Raw genomic sequence first — 18,574 nt, 5'->3', positions numbered from 1 at the left:
GTTTGGGATGTAGGGAACTAGGAGAGGACTAACGTGAGAACAAGACTGGAGGGGTAAACAGGCTGGGTCACGTAGGGGCTTTCAGGCTTTGGTAAGAATTTTTGTCTTTATCCGAAACAGTGAAAAGCCGTTGGAGAGTATTAAGCAGGGAGTGACATCAGATTTGTGTTTCTGAACCATCACTATGGTGACATGGAGAATGGCTTGGGAGATGGGAAGAATGGATATTAGGAGATGATTTGTGAAGTTACTTTTACCCGGGGTACGAGGGAGTGGGAGCTAGACTAGAAAAGGGGCAGTCGGGATGAAGGGGAAAGTTACTAAATTTGGTGGGAGGTAGAATTGAGAGTACTTAATGACAGGTTGAATGTAGACAGTCCAGTGTCCCTGGTTTGAACAAAACAGTAGATGATGGGCGGGCATGGTGGCTCATGCCTGTAATCCTAGCACTTTGGGAAGCCAAGGCTGGCAGATCACCTGAGGTCAGGAGCTCGAGACCAGCCTGGCCAACATGGCAAAACCCTGTCTCTACTAAAAATACAAAAATTAGCCGGGCGTGGTAGTGCACACTTGCATAATCCCAGCTACTTGGGAGACTGAGGCAGGAGAATTGCTTGTACTCAGGAGGCAGAGGTTGCAGTGAGCCAAGATCATGCCACTGCACTCCAGCCTGGGTGACAGAGTGAGACTCTGTCTCAAAAAAAAAAAAACCAAAAATGCCGGGCACAGTGGCTCACACCTGTAATCCCAGCACTTTGGGAGGCCGAGGTTAGGAGATGGAGACCATCCTAGCTAACATGGCGAAACCCTGTCCCTACTAAAAATACAAAAAATTAGCCAGGCGTGGTGGCGGGCGCCTGTAGTCCCAGCTACTTGGGAGGCTGAGGCAGGAGAATGGCGTGAACCCGGGAGGTAGAGCTTGCAGTGAGCCAGGATCGCGCCACTGCACTCCAGCCTGGGCGACAGAGCCAGACTCCATCTCAAAAATAAACAGTAGACGACGGTCTACCTATATTTACCTATATGGTAAAAAAGGAAGTGGAACAGATTGGGGAGTGGGAAGGAAAAGGTGATGTGTTGGCTGTGTGGAGCCTGAGAGCCTGGGAAGCATCCAGGGGAGGATGTCTCTAGTAGACTAGAGGAGCTCGTCTGGACCTCAGACGGAAAGTCTGAAATAGAGGTTTAGTGTGGGAGTCATTTGCACATATGTAGATGGTAAATGAGGCTTTTGAAATAGATGAGATTCTTAGGAAGAGCGGTTAGAGGAAGAAGAGGGCCCAAGACAAAGACCTTAGGAACACTCGCATTTAAGGGCCAGGTAGGTAAGGACTCCTGGCAGGGGAATAGTCAGGGAAGACAAAAACCAAGAAGTTGTGGTATCTCAGAAGACAAAGATTTCAAGAAGGAAGGGGCAGTCGGCAATACCAGATGCTGCTGGAAGGTCAGGTAACGGACCACTTCCAGACCATCATGGGTTACCTCAATGTGAGCGGTAGAAGTAGAGGGTTAGGATCAGAATGAGTGCAAGGAAAGGAGTGGAGAGAGAGGTGAAAGGCAAAGAGAAGGAAGAAGTTGATAAGAGACGTAGAGGTTGATAGGGTTTTTGTCTTGTTACTCTTTATATTCTCAGCATCTGCAACAATGCATGGCATACAGCCAGCGTTCAATGAATGTTTGTTATATAAAATGGGAGAGACTAGGCACGGTGGCTCATGCCTGTAATCCCAACACTTTGTGGGAAAGGTCACCTGAGGCCAAGAATTCTTGACCAGCCTGGGCAACATAGCAAGACCCTGTCTCTACAAAAAATACAAAAATTAGCCAGGCATGGTGGCACATGCCTGTAGTCCCGGTGACTTGGGAGGCTCAAGCCCAGGAGTTCAAAGTTGCAGTGAGCTATGATCACACCACTGCACTCCAGCCTGGGCAACACAACAAGACTGGGACTCTTAGAAAAAATAAATAAGATGAGAGAGAACAGGATCAGAAATAGAGGTCAATGATTACCCTCGAATAAAAGGAGAGAAATGCCCTTTCTTCTGAGACAGGGAGAAGATAAGTGTGTGATCATTACAGTATCCTTCACTGACTACTTACCATGTGGCAAGTACAATGGTAAATATCTCATAAGTGTTAAACCTCATTTCATTTTTGTGAAACCCCTTCGAAGTAGTTACCGTTTTGACCCTAATTTACCTGTGAGGAAACTGAAGTTCACTGAAGTAAAGCAACTTGCTTAGGACAGGAGTTGGCAAACTTTGTCTGTAAAGGGACAGATAGTAATTAACTTTGTGGACCACAGGGTCTCTGTCACAGCTACTCAGCTTTGCCATTGTAACACAAACGCAGCCATAGACAAAACATAAATTAATGAGTATTAGCAGTGTCCAATAAAACTTTATTTACGGCCGGGCGAAATGGGTCATGCCTGTATTCCCAGCACTTTGGGAGGCCGAGGCAGGGGGATCGCCTGAGGTCAGGAGTTCGAGACCAGCCTGGCCAACCTGGTGAAACCTCGTCTCTACTAAAACTACAAAAAAATTAGCTAGGCATGGTGGCGCGTGCCTGTAATCCCAGCTACTCAGGAGGCCGAGGCAGGAGAGTCGCTTCAACCAGGGAGTTGGAGGTTGCAGTGAGCCAAGATCACGCCACAGCACTCCAGCCTGGTGACACAGTGAGACTCCATCTCAAAATATATATATATATTTATAAAAACAGGCACCAGGCTAGATTTGGCCCATGGGCTGTAGTGTGCCAACCCCTGGCTTGGGGGTAAGGGGGAAGGTCACATACCTAACTAGTGGTGGAGCTAGGATTTGAACCCATCTTGGGGGGAATCTGTACGCCTATATGCTTGACTGCTTCTACATTATATTGCCTCTTATCATATCTTTTTCCTCAGTGTAAGCCACTGTAAAGAATAGACATATTCGGCCGGGCGCGGTGGCTCACGCCTGTAATCCCAGCACTTTGGGAGGCCGAGACGGGCGGATCACGAGGTCAGGAGATCGAGACCATCCTGGCTAACCCGGTGAAACCCCGTCTCTACTAAAAATACAAAAAAATAGCCGGGCGCGGTGGCGGGCGCCTGTAGTCCCAGCTACTCGGGAGGCTGAGGCAGGAGAATGGCGTGAACCCGGGAGGCAGAGCTTGCAGTGAGCAGAGATCGCGCCACTGCACTCCAGCCTGGGTGACAGAGCGAGACTCCGTCTCAAAAAAAAAAAAAAAAAAAGAATAGACATATTCACCTATACTCTTATAAAATTTTTAATGGAGACGGGCACGGTGGCTCACACCTATAATCCCGGTATTTTGGGAGGCCGAGGCAGGCGGATCACCTGAGTTCAGGAGTTTGAGACCAGCCTGGCCAACATGGTGAAATGCCATCTCTATTAAAAATACAAAAATTTAGCTGGGCCTGGTAGCACTTACCTGTAATCCTACTCAGGAGGCTGAGGCAGGAGAATCACTTGAACCTGGGAGACAGAGGTTGCAGTGAGCTGAGATCACACCACTGCACTCAGCCTGGGCAACAGAGTGAGACTGTCTCAAAAAGCAAGGAAAAACAACTTTTTAATGGATTTGATGTGTGTAACCTTGGGTGATAAATACTAAATCCTGTAATATCTGATTTCTAGCACTGGGCCGTCAGAGTCAGAGCTGGTACAGAACAATGGTACCAGTTACTGATAATAATAATAGCATGCCAGAAATAAAAGGAAATGGAGATGTTCTGAATGTTTAAAGATGTTTCGATGGTCTAAACTGACCATAGAATGAACCTCTCACCCACTTAGCCGGGGCGTACAGCAACTAATGCAGACAAGTGGAATAGGACTTCCACTTCCTTCACTGATAAGGAACCTCCCATATCAAGAGGGAATCAATAACAGCCTTCACTGGGAGCCAGTAAATCCTTTGGCATTTACCTGTGAGTCTGTTCCTGCCAAAGACTATGTATTGTGTCTAATGTCTCTTATCCCTTCATTCCTTACTGGGAAAATGAGAACTATCTGTCCTCTTTAAGGGTTTTAATGAAACCTGGTTAGGATTAATTTTTAGACGGTACCTTGGAAATATTACATAATTTATTTTATGTTCCTTTAATCTCTATAGTATGTTTCTCCAGGAGTACTAAAAGAAGACCCATGCAAATAACTATCTAAAACTATTTTCTTTTTTTTTTTTTTTTGAGGCAGAGTCTCGCTCTGTCGCCCAGGCTGGAGTGCACTGGCACTATCTGGGCTCACTGCAAGCTCCACCTCCCAGGTTCACGCCATTCTCCTGCCTTAGCCTCCCGAGTAGATGGGACTACAGGCACCCGCCAGCACACCCGGCTAATTCTTTGTATTTTTAGTAGAGATGGGGTTTCACCATGTTAGCCAGGATGGTCTCGATCTCCTGACCTCGTGATCTGCCGGCCTTGGTCTCCCAAAGTGCTGGGATTACAGGCTTGAGTCACCACGCCCGGCCCTTCTAAAACGGTTTTAAGATAACATTTTGAAAAGTAATTTTTCAATCAAGATATGTATATTGTCACAGACTGTACATAAGGTGGAGAATAAGTATCTTGGAAAAGTGGTCAATATGGAAACACAGATAAGCTCAGGGTAGATGGACTGATTCAAGGGTTCTAATCTCAGTTCTAAGCCAAACTGAGGGCCTGCCAAAATTGGACCAAACCAAGCCTGTGACCAGGGGTCATCATTCCTAAACACTGTTCTGCTGATGGTCCGAAGCCTTCAACTCTGCTTTGAGAAGTTGGCACTTCTACTTGGTTCTTTCTCCACGCAGGATCTGGGTATCTTGTATAAGACAAAGTTCAGGCATTGCTTCAAAGCAGTTATGCCTCTTAAAATTATCAAGGGTACCTACCCTCTGTGGGGAAAAGATTTTTTCTTTTTATGAGACAAAGTCTGTCTCCCAAGCTGGAGTGCAGTGGTGTGATCATAGCCCACTGCAGCCTCGAACTCCTGGGTTCAAGAGATTCTTCTGCCTCAGCCTCCCAAATTAGCTGGGACTACAGGCACATGCCACCATGCCTGGCTAGTTTTTAAAAAATCTTTGTATAGATGGGGCTCTCACAATATTGCCTAGGCTAGTATTGAACGCCAGGCCTCAAGCAATCCTTACACCCTGGCCTCCCAAAGCAGTGAGATAACAGAGGTGAGCCAGCAGCCAGGGAAGAGATTTAGAACCACTTGGAGTTTTGGATTGGCTGGCTAGCAAGGTAACTTTTATAGCCGACAACAGGTGCCAACATTACTACTTGGAGCATAACAGTACTGTGGTATATCCCTCAAGTTTTATGGAAATTGGATTCATTTTTTTAGAGTTAAGCGTATCTAAATGATTTTAGGGTTAAAGATCTTGAAATAAGGACATGATCAGTTGAAACCAAAATAATGATAACTGCTACTATTTCTTGAACACTTGTAATGCATTGAGAACCGTGCCTAGGATTTTATATGAATTCTTTCATTTAATCTTCCCGCCAATCTCAGACAATAGGAACTATTCTTGTTATTTTCTTGAGGATGAAACACATGAGATCTAGCGAGGTAGGTAATGTGCCAAGGTGTAACACACACAAGTGGATGGTATAGCTATAATTCAAGCCCAGGAGCCTACCTCCAAAGCCCGCAGTTGTAACCTTCCTGACGCCTGCTGCTGTGGTTTCAGACCGCACTGAAAAGAATGTGTTTGGTACGTTGTAGCCCATTGGGCAGACTTGACTGTTTTTGATTCCTAACTCTGAATGTACCCAGAGCATCTCTGTTTTTGAGGAGGGAACCAATTTCAATCCAAGTGAGGAAGCCTCTTCCAGTAGTCACCAGGGGCTGTAGGCCACCAAGGGCCATAGGCAAGGGTGCATGACCGTGTGTGTCTTCTGTGCCCACAGTTACGGCTAGATGAGGCTCAAGAAGCAGAATGCCAGGCCTTGAGGCTACAGCTCCAGCAGGAAATGGAGCTGCTCAACGCCTACCAGAGCAAAATCAAGATGCAAACAGAGGCACAACATGAACGTGAGCTCCAGAAGCTAGAGCAGAGGGTGTCTCTGCGCAGAGCACATCTTGAGCAGAAGGTATGAGAGCATTACCGGGGGTCCCATGCCACTGGGTGGAAGGGGGCGTGGCTGAGGGAACTGCCGTATATGCAGCCTTCCTTAGTTGGAGATTAAACTGGGCACTTTTCACTTATCTGCTTTATGCTACTGGTACCCTTGTGAGGTAGGCGTTGTTCCCATTCTGCAGGCTGAAACACACAGGCACACATGTCTGACCCCACATCCTAAGTCTTTCTGCTACTCTGCTAGGAAACCCTCAACGTTCCCAGCCAGTGGAATGACATGGGTTGCTGGGGGGGATTGATGTGACACCTGAAAGGTACTGTGAGCTGATAGCAGGGCTGCCAAATGGCACGAGGAAGCCAAATGTATAATAGATTTGACTTTTCAGCTATTTTTAAACCGAGAGAAATCACCAGCAGGGCTCTTAAAAAAAAAAATTAAAATGATGATAGGCTGATATTGCCATGCATAATAAATGTTATCCCAACTGAAATATGCATTGCTTTAGATATTCTGAGGAATATGAAGTAGAAAAAATTTCATAAGGCATCTCAAAGCTGTTAAGCATTTATTTGCTTAACCAGTTATTTGCACTTTCTTCCAGTAGTTCCCTGAGACCAACATAACAGACTATTTTCCCAGCTGCTGTTCTAGAACTAAATTACTAATGACCCAGGAGGCATTTGGCTCTCTGTGGGAAAGCAGCACAATCCAATTGTGCTTGAGTGTCTTTTAGCTTCTCCTGAGCCATCCCCTCACACAGGACACTGACCTAGATCCGCCCAGCTGTTGGGCTTGCTAGAATGGCATTGCCAGCCCCAGGTGGACCCCAAACATTTTTATTCTTGTGAGCAAGTTTTAAATATAATGATTTAGATGCATTGATCACAGGACTCGGCCAGCCTTCCTCGGTCCTCCCTTAGTTCCTGTGTGTGTGTGCACTTCATGTGTGTGCCTATATGTGTGTGCACGTCATGTGGGTGCCTGTTAGGAGATGCTTTCCATTAAGAACTGCATTGTGCTTGTTTCAGATTGAAGAGGAGCTGGCTGCCCTTCAGAAGGAACGCAGCGAGAGAATAAAGAACCTATTGGAAAGGCAAGAGCGAGAGATTGAAACTTTTGACATGGAGAGCCTCAGAATGGGATTTGGGAATTTGGTTACATTAGATTTTCCTAAGGAGGACTATAGATGAGATTAAATTTTTTGCCATTTACAAAAAAAAAGAAAACAGAAAAAAATTCAGACCCTGCAAAACCACATTCCCCATTTTAACGGGCGTTGCTCTCACTCTCTCTCTCTCTTACTCTTACTGACATCGTGTCGGACTAGTGCCTGTTTATTCTTACTCCATCAGGGGCCCCCTTCCTCCCCCCGTGTCAACTTTCAGTGCTGGCCAAAACCTGGCCGTCTCTTCTATTCATAGTACACGTCACAGTATTGATGTGATTCAAAATGTTTCAGTGAAAACTTTGGAGACAGTTTTAACAAAACCAATAAACCAACAACAAAAAAAGTGGATGTATATTGCTTTAAGCAATCACTCATTACCACCAATCTGTGAAAGTAAAGCAAAAAAAATAATAATAAATGCCAAGGGGGAGAGAGACACAATATCCGCAGCCTTACACCTTAACTAGCTGCTGCATTATTTTATTTTATTTTATTTTTTTGGTATTTATTCATCAGGAATAAAAAAAAACAAAGTTTTATTAAAGATTGAAAATTTGATACATTTTACAGAAACTAATTGTGATGTACATATCAGTGGTGACATATTATTACTTTTTGGGGGATGGGGGGTGGGTGGGGTGAAGAGATCTTGTGATTTTTAAGAACCTGCTGGCAAGAGTTTAACTTGTCTTCAGCATATTCTGATTGTATCATAATCATTTTCTGCTGTTGCAGAGGATGTGAATACACTTAAAGGAGCTCACAGAATCCCAGTAGCACAAATTGGGCTTTGGCAAATCGTGTATTTTGTGTATAGAAGGAATTTAAGGAGAGGTATTACTTATTTTCATATTGTATTTTAACTGTTTCTCTGATCAAATTTTTTTACTTCCTCCTCCTGTTCCTCCCCACCTCCCTCCTTTTCCAATTCAGTATTTGGAGTTCAACACTGTCTCTCAATCAGATCATCTTGATCTTTTTCTTTACTTCCCTTCCCCTTCCTAAGTCCCATTTCTTGGTCATAAATATTGCATTATTCACACTTTCAAACTGTGTATTTTCTTACAATAAAAAATGATGAAAAAAAAAAAAGGCTTTACTTCTTTTGCATGCACTTTAAAAACAAAACAAAACATTTTTCAGGTTCCAAGGAAGAGCATGATAACTGTCAGAGCTTTTAATTATATTTGTAAATAAAAGTGTTCATCACATCGCCTTGCTGTGTTATTGTAGCAGGAGGTTTCCCTTCTAGGTTCACCAGTGCACAATTCAGAGGGACAGCCACCCTCCTGAAACTGTTCTCCACAGCCTCGGTGAGTCAAAGAGGAGCCATTCAAGACTTTCAGGTAAAGCTGCGTCTTCCAAGTTCGTCTATGGGGCCAAAGATAGCATTGCACCATTCGATGTGGGCTCACGGTCAACGGCACCCTTCTGTCCTAAAGAATAGAAGGCATCCGCACACACATACACACACACACAAAACCCCCCACGCGCCAGTCGTGCATAGAAGCATGCATTGCTGAAGAGAGAAATTGGGCACCCTTAAAGGAAAGCAGGCTGGGGAGAAGGCACCATAACCAAATATCTGAAATGATCCCGTGTAATATTAGACCCCCCTCCTCTCATATTCTGCTTTTATTAGAATAATTTTACATGTAAAACAGATAGTAAAAAATACAAAATTTCAGGGATATGATTTGGGGGTCAGGACAATCTCAGTAAAATCCCATATGCTTAAGGCTGTATCAGGCTTGTCCAACCCACCTTATTTTGTTGTTACTCTGTTTTGTTTTAGGCTTTTGGCAGCCTGAGGCTATGGTTTTTGGTTTCCGTGTCTAGTGATACATGGAAAAGGGAGATGAGGAAGGGGCTTTACTGGCCCAACCAGAAACAGAAGCTAAGAACCCATGACATTGTTCTCTCCCTTGGACACCCCTGGAAATTGCTCTTTAGAATAAGATGACCTGGGATGGGCCCAGCACTTCGGGAGGCCGAGGCGGGTGGATCACCTGAGGACAGGAGTTCAAGACCAGCCTGGCCAACATGGTGAAACCCCGTCTCTACTAAAAATACAAAAAATAAGCTGGGTGTAGTGATGGGTGCCTGTAGTCCCAGCTACTTGGGAGGCTGAGACTGGAGAATCGCTTGAACCCGGGAGGCAGAGGCTGCAGTGAGCCAAGATCGTGCCATTGCACATCAGTCCGGGCAACAAGAGTGAAACTCCATCTCAAAAAAAAGAAGTACGATGACCTGAAGATCATTCTTGTTTCCTACAGGATGTTCATGTGTCAGAGACAAATGTGACCAGTCATGTTCACAATGACAGGCTAAAGCAGAAAGGTATACTCATAAAATTAAAAAATAATTACCAACATGGGTTAATCCCAACCGTAAAACCTTTTGTAACTCACACTCAGTGATAATTGTGTTTCCTAAATAGCTCTGTTCATTGGAGTTTCTATATTAGGTACATCTGAAAATAATACTGGAAAGGGCTAGAAAGAAGACATGTAATGAAGAGAAACAGATACCATGGATGGCGTGCTTACGCTTGCCACGTGACAGAACACTAGAATTTCACAGATGAAGAAATAAGCTCACGCCAGAGTAAGTGGCGGGGTGGGGTCTGAATCGAGACCTGTCTGATCTATATCCAAAGGGGTATTCCATCTTCGGTAGGGTAGGAAAGCTTCCTGTAGCCTATTTCATCCATTTCTCACTGTGGTGAAAAATGTCTAGCTAGTTTGGGAAAGGGCTCTATGTCTGAGATTGTAGGTGCTATCTTTAGAAAAGGTCTCGGTGGCTCACAGCTGGAATCCCAGCACTTTGGGAGACCGAGGTGGGTGGATCACCTGGGGTCAGGAGTTCGAGACCAGCCTGGCCAACATGGTGAAACCCCGTCTCTACTAAAAATATAAAAATCAGCCGGGCGTGGTGGTGGGTGCCTATAATCCCAGCTACTCGGGAGGCTGAGATAGGAGAATCGCTTGAACCCGGGAGGCGGAGGCTGCAGTGAGCCAAGATTGTAGCACTGCACTTCAGCCTGGGCAACAGAGCGAGACTCGGTTTCAAAAAAAAAAAAAAAGGTCCCACTGCACAGTTGTCAGGGATGTGTCCCAGGGCAGTTACCAGGAAACAGGGATGTGGGTCCCTGCTCCTAACACCTGCTATGGACAGAGTTGTCCAACTCCTCCTAGTACCTGCCTGAGGAGGCAGTAAGGAAGGCAGGGGGACTAGGAAGGCTGAGGCAGAATTGCTTGAACCCAGGAGGTGGAGGCTGCAGTGAGGAAACAGGCCTGAGGAAACTGGGCTTTTGTACTTTATTCTTATATGACAATCAGGCCAAGTTTAGTCATTTACATACATTAACTATTAATCCCAACAAAAGATGATTTTGTCCTCCAACAACCCTGTGAGATAAATAAGGCGGGCTGACAACCCCCTGCAAACCTGATTTTCTTTTCAAATGAGGAAGCTGGAATTTGTGACCCCGTGGGCCTGGTGGTTATGAGCTGGACCTTGAGGACAGAGCTGAGTTCAGAATGGGGGTCACCCACTTCCTAGCCACCCTTGGCAAGTTCGCATCACATACCAGTTGAAGAAGGGAAACATGGCATCACCCTTCTTTCTAAGATGACTACTGCCTTCTCATATATATGTATTTTTTTCTCTTTAGTACCATGTTAGTATTAATATGTTTTTTTCTTTTTTTTTTTTCTTTTTTATTTTTTAGATGGAGTCTTACTCTGTCACCCAAGTTGGAGTGCAGTGATGCGATCTTGGCTCACTGCAACCTCCACCTCCCAGGTTTAAGCAATTCTGCCTCTGCCTCCCACGTAGCTGGAATTACAGGTGCCCACCACCATGCCAGGCTAACTTTTGTATTTTTAGTAGAGATGGGGTTTCACCATGTCGGCCAGACTGGTCTTGAACTCCTGGCCTCAAGTGATCCACTCGCCTCAGCTTCCCAAAGTGCTGGGATTACAGGTGTGAATCACCGCGCCAGGCCAGTATTGATAGATTTTTCTTTTTATGTTAATTTCTTTTGCATTTATTTTACCTTCTTTGGTTGGTTTGTTCACCTTATTCTGAATCATTTGAGTCTGTACCTGTTTTAGACAAGGAAACTAACAGATCATTATAGTTCCTCATTAATCTGCAGACTTTGAAAAAGGACTTGTGGTTATCAAAATGTCTCATTAAAACAGAAGTTTAGAGAAAAACTATATGATTTTAAATATGCGTAAATATCAAATTGTCAAAATGTTTGAGAAGACTGATAAGAGTATGAAAAAGTAGGTACTTTTTTTTTTTTTTGAAATGGAGTCTCGCTCTGTCACCCAGGCTGGGGTGCAGTGGCGCCATCTCGGCTGACTGCCAAGCTCCACCTCCCGGGTTCATGCCATTCTCCTGCCTCAGCCTATCGAGTAGCTGGGACTACAGGCGCCCGCCACCACGCCCGGCTAGTTTTTTGTATTTTTAGTAGAGATGGAGTTTCTCGGTGTTAGCCAGGATGGTCTTGATCTCCTGACCTCGTGATCCACTTGCCTCAGCCTCCCAAATTGTGCCCAAATTACAGGCGCCCGCCACCACGCCTGGCCAATTTCTGTATTTTTAGTAGAGACGGGTTTCATCATATTGGTCAAGCTGGTCTCGAGCTCCTGACCTCAGGTGATCTACCTGCCTCAGCCTCCCAAAGTGCTGGGATTACAGGCGTGAGCCACCGCGCCCGGCCAAAAGTAGGTAATTTCATACGCCACTGACATGAATATAATCAGTGTGATCTCTGCGAAGAATGGTTTCTCAGTATCAGAATTGAAAATGAGCCTGGGCAACACAGGGAGAGCCCATATCTACTAAAAAAAAAAAAAAAATGAACTGTATATGGTGGCACAGACCTGTAGTCCCAGCTATTTGGGTGGCTGAGGTGGGAGGATCCCCTGAGCCCAGGAAGCAGAGGCTGCAGTGAGCTGTGAGCCACTGCACTCCAGCCTGAGCCACAGAAAGAGACCCCGTCTCAAAAAAAAAAAAAAAAAAAAAAAAACTGAAAATGTATATATCCTTTGACCTAATTATTTCAATACTTGGAATTCACCCTACAAAATTACTTGAAAAAGCATTGTATACATATAAATGGTCACTGAAGCACTGTTTATAATAGCAAACAACCAGAAATAACCTATCACCCAAGGGGGCTGGTTAAATATATCATAGAACATATATAAGATCAAATATTTGCTTCAAATAACATTTGTGGTGAATGCCAGGTGCAGTGACTCGCACCTGTAATCCCAGCACTTTGGGAGGCCCAGGCGGGCAGATCACTTGAGGTCAGGAGTTCTAAGCCAGCCTGGCCAACATGGCAAAACCCTGTCTCTATTAAAAATACAAAACAAACTAGCCAGGCATGGTGGTGCAAGCCTGCAGGAGAATGGCTTGAACCCAGGAGGTGGAGGTTGCAATGAGCCGAGATCGTGCCATTGCCCTCCAGCCTCAGTGAGAGCAAGACTCCGTTTCAAAACAAACAAAACAAAACATTTGTGGTGACTTGTTAACTGAAGATTCATTAGCTTGGGGGAAAAAAAAAAAGGCAGAACAATGTATGCCAGTATCTAGAGTAAGACTTATTTTTTAGAATAAATATGTATATATGCTGATACCTATATTTTTATTTACCAATAACTAAATGGAAGGTAGGAGACATTTTCTTCCTATAGCGCACAACTTGTCTAACCATGTACATGTATTACACTTTACTTTTTTTTTTTTTTTTTTTTGAGATAGGCTCTTGCTCTGTTGCCCAGGATGGAGTGCAGTGGTGCAATCACGGCTCCCTGCAGCCTTGACCTCCTCACCTCAAGTGATCCTCCCACCTCAGCCTCCCTAGTAGCTGGGACTACAGGAGCAAGTCCACACATCGGGCTAACTTTTGTATTTTTTAGAGACAGGGGTTTCACCATGTTGCCCAGGCTGGTGATCTGCCCCACCTTGGCCTCACAAAGTGCTGGGATTACAGGTGTGAGCCTCCATGCCCAGTCTTTACATTTATTTTCAAGGTCAAGGTCAACAGGATAGCTGTTTTTTTCTTTTTTCTTTTTTTTTTTTTTTTGAGATGGAGTTTCACTCTGTCGCCCAGGCTGGAGTGCAATGGCGTGATCACGGCTCACTGCAACCTCGCCTCCCAGGTTCAAGGGATTCTCCTGCCTCAGCCTCCTCAGTAGCTGGGATTACAAACGCCCACCACCATGTCCAGCTAATGTTTGTATTTTTAGTAGAGACAGTGTTTTACCATGTTGGCCAGGCTGGTCTTGAACTCCTGACCTCAGCTGATCCACCCACCTCGGCCTCCCGAAGTGCTGGGATAACAGGCGTGAGCCACGGCGCCCGGCCGACAGTTGTTTTCTTTATAACTTGTGTTCAGCAAAATCTTATTATGTAAAAAATGAATTTTAAAACTCTAAAGTCAAAAAAAAAAAGAAAAAACGTCCAGGCTTGGCATGGTGGCTCACACCTGTAATCCCAGCACTTTCGAAGGCCAAAGCAGGTCAGGAAGTCAGGAGTTCGAGAGCCGCCTGGCCAACATGGCAAAACTCCTTTTCTACTAAAAATACAAAATTAGCTGGGCGTGGTGGCACATGCCTGTAATCCCAGCTACTCAGGAGGCTGAGGCAGGAAAATCACTTGAACCCACCCAGGAGGTGGACGTTGCGGTGAGCCGAGATCGGCCTGGGTGACAGGGCAAGACTCTATCTCAAAAAAATAAAAAAACAAGAAAACTTACATCTACCTTATGTGCTTCCAGCGAGGCAACATTTTCAAGTTTTTTCAGAAAAAAAAAGTACTGCAGTGAAAGATGGGGAAGGGCCAGTCATTAGCGCCTGTCAGGCCTGATTCAGGATCCCCCCTTTCCATTGCAGACACCAAATCAGTGATTTGCACCTTCAAACACCTCCTTTCCTTTCTTTTGGTACATCAGATGGCATGAGACCGTGACCTTCTCACCCTCCTACCCTGCGCACCTCTTTGGTGCTGATCCTCTGTGGAGAACACACAAGAACGGAAAGTGCAGGCTACTTCTTAGGCATTGTTACAGTGTCCGCACCAGACTTCACCAAGCGGGAAGGTTTTCAGCCGGCTTCTTCAGAACATCCTACTCAGGTCAAAAGGACCACTTGAAGCAAAGGTGCTTTTTGGGCAAGACGACTCGGCCTCACGTTTTATGATTTTTTTTTTAGAAACCTCAAGTCTAACGGTTTGCTCCTACTGTGGGTTAATGGCACATGTAGAGGCACGGGCCCTCCGTACGGCCCCTGGAACAAGTCCCAGCCATTACTTGCTGGTCACGGAGACGACTCACCCTGAGAGACTTTGACTTCCCAGGCTTATGAAACACACACCCAATAGGACAAAACATCCGGGGACTCGGTTCCTCCATTCAGGTTTCTATTTTTATTCAACTATAAGCAAACAGCACAATTAATGCAACATTCAGCAATTCCAGACCAGCTTTTCTGACCCCCATGAGAACGATCAATTTAACAGACAAAGATGTAAGGATTCCTCCTAAACTGTCAGCGAGCGCTGCTGCTGGTCTCCATGGCCACGTCCCAACGGCAGCAAAGCTACTCTTCCCCCTGCCTCTTCCAGGACTGCTCTTTAAAGGCGGCACAGCGACATGCGGATGCCTGTCGAGGCATCTGAGATGTACCGTGTTGGGGGTCAGCCTCAGTGCCAGCCTCTGCTTGTCTAGGTGAGCGACATCACCATAAAAACACATTGTGTACCATTCTGGACTCAGGTTCACAAAGGCAGAGGCAACCAATCTTTTTTTTTTTTTTCAACCTCCCTTAAAGATTATTTGACGCTTTGCTCTGTCACTGTAGAACTGGTCTTTCCCACCCCCCTCCCCGATTTTTTCTTTTTTACATTCTGGGTTGCTATTTTCAGATGAACAATTTGATGACCCCATCACAGTACCAACATATCCCCCAAAACGAAGTTCAAATTTGATCAAAACATAAATCAGAGTGAGTGAGTAAAATTAGAAAGGTCAGGCAGCAGGAAAAGCCACCCTCAAACACCATCTGACTGGTCAGGTGTCGTCTGTGCCAAGGGGGGCAGGAAGAGGAGAAATCTATTATACATGCAACACTGAACTAGGGAACAGGACTTGGGGCCTCCAGGACACTGCAGATCCCCAAGCTAACCCCCTACTTCCCAGACAGCTGCTCGTACAGTTTGGGCACATAGTCGTCCCACTCGGCCTGGTAACACGCGCCGGCCACCGGGGGCCCGAGCTCGTACTTTTTACGGAAGGACGCCACCTTGAATTTGCCACGGTGGTCTCCAGATCGGTTGCTGAGGATGGGCTCATCACACTTTAGCGGCCTGGCCTGCTCGTAAACCAGCCAGACGTAGCGGTGGAGGCCTGTGGGGAGAGGCAGAGGGAAGATGTACACACAGCCCAGCACTTGAGATGGGGACATCACTGGTTTTTATCGAATGTTTCAACATGGAGGCACCCAGACCACACCATTTACAAGGAGGACACCAAGGGTCCAGACAGGTATTTGGTACAAATTAACATTTAATGGCAATTAACATATTAATGGCAAAAACCGCAATTACTTTTGCCACCAACCTAATAGAATGTGTTAGGCCCCTGCTGTAACGTGTCAAGCCCAAGCCCTTAGTTCCAGCCTCTCCTGGCCTGTGGGATCTGGCCTCTGCACCCCCTTATCCTCGACTCCCACGAGGCTCTGTGCTCTTCATTCACCCCACTTCAGGCTCCCAGCCAATCTCAAGTCACCACCCACCACCTCCGATCAGAACACCCGTTTCACTTCTGTCAGGTATGAGAACCCAATTAAGGACAAAGCAAATCAATGACTAGGGCCCACCATACCACAATCGAGCCTCCAGAATAAAGAAGAACATTTTCTTTCTATCTCCAAAACTTACTTCCTTAGAAAACTGGAGACCTACTTTGACGTGACCCAAACTCACTTTAACTAAGCAGCTTTCTACAAGCTTCAATGATATACTGGATGCAAATAGGTACCATGAGCTTTTTTTGTAAAAGTAGGTTTTGTTTTGTTTTTTTAAAGTGGGTTTTGTTTTTTTGTGTTTTTTTTGAGATGGAGTCTCACTCTGTTGCCTAGGTGTGGAGTGCAGTGGCATGATCTTGGCTCACTGCAACCTCAGCCTCCCAGGTTCAAGCGATTCTCCTGCCTCAGTCTCCTGAGTAGCTGGGATTACAGGTATGCACCACCACGCCCAGGTTTTTTTTTTTTTTTTTTTAATATTTTTAGTAGAGACCGGGTTTCACCATGTTGGCGAAACTCCTGACCTCAAGTGATCTGCCCACCTAAGCCTCCCAAAGTGCTGGGATTACAGCTGTGAGCCACTGCCCCAGCCAGAAAAAAATTATTATTATTATTATTATTATTATTATTTTTTGAGACAGGGTCTTGCTCTGTTGCCCAGGCTGGAGTGCAGTGGCATGATCTTGGCTCACTGCAAGCTCTGCCTCCCGGATTCGCACCATTCTCCTGCCTCAGCCTCCTGAGTAGTTGGGACTACAGGAGCCCGCCACCTCGCCTGGCTAATTTTTTGTATTTTTTAGTAGAGACGGGGTTTCACCGTGTTAGCCAGGATGGTCTCAATCTCCTGACCTCATGATCTGCCCACCTCAGCCTCCCAAAGTGCTGGGATTACAGGCTTGAGCCACCACACCTGGCCAAAAAAGTTATTTTTTAAAAAGTTCTTTAAATATTTGCACACCGATGTTCAATGCAGCAGTATTCACAATAGCCAAGAAGCAGAAGCAACTCGACTGTCCACTGATGGCTGAATGGATGATCAGAATGTAGTTTATACACACAACAGAATATTATCCAGCCTTTTATTTTTTCTTTACTCCTCTGTGTTACTCTAGGACTATTCAGCCTTAAAAAGAAATTCAGACACATGCTACACCAGAGAAGAACCTTGAGAACATTACATTAGTGAAATTAGCCAGTCACAAGACAAATATTGTACAATTCCACAAGGTATGTAAAATAGACAAACACTGCAACGGAAAGCGGAATGATGGCTGCCAGGGCTAGGGGAAGGGAAATTGGGAGCTGTTGTTCAATGGGGACAGGGTTTCTGTTAGGGAAGATGAAAAATCTAGAGATCTGTTTCACAACAATGTGAACACAGTGGCCGGGCACGGTAGCTCAGGCCTATAATCCCAGGACTTTGGGAGGCCAGGATGGGAGGCTGGCCTGAGCCCAGCAGGAGGAATCTGAGACCAGTTTGGGCAATATGGTGAAACCCCATCTCTACCAGAAACAGAAAAAGTCACTGGATGTGGCAGCCTGTGCCTGTGGTCCCAGCTTCTCGGGAGCCTGAGGTGGGAGGGTTGCCTGAGCCCAGGAGGTGAGCTGAGCCCTGCAGTGAGCTGAAAACATGCCACTGCGCTCCAGCCTAGGGGACAGAGTAAGACGCTATCTCCAAAAAAAAAAAACAAAACCCAATGTGAATGTAGTTAACACTACTGCAGTGTACACTTAAAAATGGTTAGGATGGAGGGGGTGCGGTGGCTCACGCCTGTAATCCCAGCACTTTGAGAGGCTAAGGCAGGTGGATCACTTGTCAAGAGTTTGAGACCAGCTTGGCCAAGATGGTGAAACCCCGTCTCTACTAAAAATACAAAAATTAGCCAGGCGTGGTGGCGCGTGCCTCTAATCCTAGCTACTCAGGAGGCAGAGGTGGGAAGATCACTTGAACCTGGGAGGTGGAGGCTGAAGTGAGCTGGGATCACACCACTGCACTCCAGCCTCAAAAAAAGGGTTAAGGTGGTAAATTTTGCCAGGCATGGTGGCTCTTGCCTGTAATCCCAGCATTTTGGGAGGCCAAGGCAGGCAGATCACCTGAGGTCGGGAGTTTGAGACCAGCCTGACCAACATGGAGAAACCCTGTCTCTACTAAAAATACAAAATTAGCCGGGTGTGGTGGCACATGCCTGTAATCCCGGCTACTCGGGAGGCTGAGGCAGGAGAATTGCTTGAACCTGGGAGGCGGAGGTTGTCGTGAGCCGAGACGGCGCCACTGCACTCCAGCCTGGGCAATAAGAGTGAAACTCTGTCTCAAAAACCAAACAAACAAACAAAAAGATGGTAAATTTTATATGTTTTTATGAGAGTTAAAAAAAATAGCTTTCAAAAAGCAAGTAAAGCAAGTTACAAAACAAGAATGGTCATAAGGACATTAAAACCTCATTAGTCATCAGGGTGATGAACAGTAAAACCACAAAATGGCTTTTTTTTTTTTTTTTTTTTTTTTTG

General features: G+C 45.6%; 2 protein-coding genes across 10 annotated transcripts in view; one reads left to right on the top strand and one right to left on the bottom strand.

Moving 5' to 3' along the window:
• Window positions 1-8,452, top strand: part of TAOK3 (TAO kinase 3) — a 227,455-nt gene extending 219,003 nt beyond the window's left edge. For 6 of the 9 annotated variants that reach the window (XM_025401969.1, XM_025401967.1, XM_025401966.1 and 3 more), the window contains 2 exons: window positions 5,903-6,085; window positions 7,102-8,446. In XM_025401969.1, coding sequence (XP_025257754.1) covers window positions 5,903-6,085; window positions 7,102-7,263 — 345 coding nt within the window. In that variant the 3' untranslated portion in view covers window positions 7,264-8,446. Of the gene's footprint in view, window positions 1-5,902; window positions 6,086-7,101 lie in introns of all 9 variants that reach the window. The other 3 variants (XM_025401964.1, XM_025401963.1, XM_025401971.1) reach the window with 1 other exon arrangement.
• A 6,221-nt stretch (window positions 8,453-14,673) lies between these two features.
• The window catches only part of PEBP1 (phosphatidylethanolamine binding protein 1), an 11,201-nt gene continuing 7,300 nt past the window's right edge, over window positions 14,674-18,574 (bottom strand). Inside the window, exon 4 of the mRNA XM_025400969.1 lies at window positions 14,674-15,669. Coding sequence (XP_025256754.1) covers window positions 15,452-15,669 — 218 coding nt within the window. The 3' untranslated portion in view covers window positions 14,674-15,451. The remainder of the gene's footprint in view (window positions 15,670-18,574) is intronic.

The sequence above is a fragment of the Theropithecus gelada genome, chromosome 11, assembly GCF_003255815.1.
Source record: "Theropithecus gelada isolate Dixy chromosome 11, Tgel_1.0, whole genome shotgun sequence".
Lineage (NCBI taxonomy): Eukaryota > Metazoa > Chordata > Mammalia > Primates > Cercopithecidae > Theropithecus > Theropithecus gelada.
This window is presented reverse-complemented; position numbering and strand designations above follow the sequence as displayed.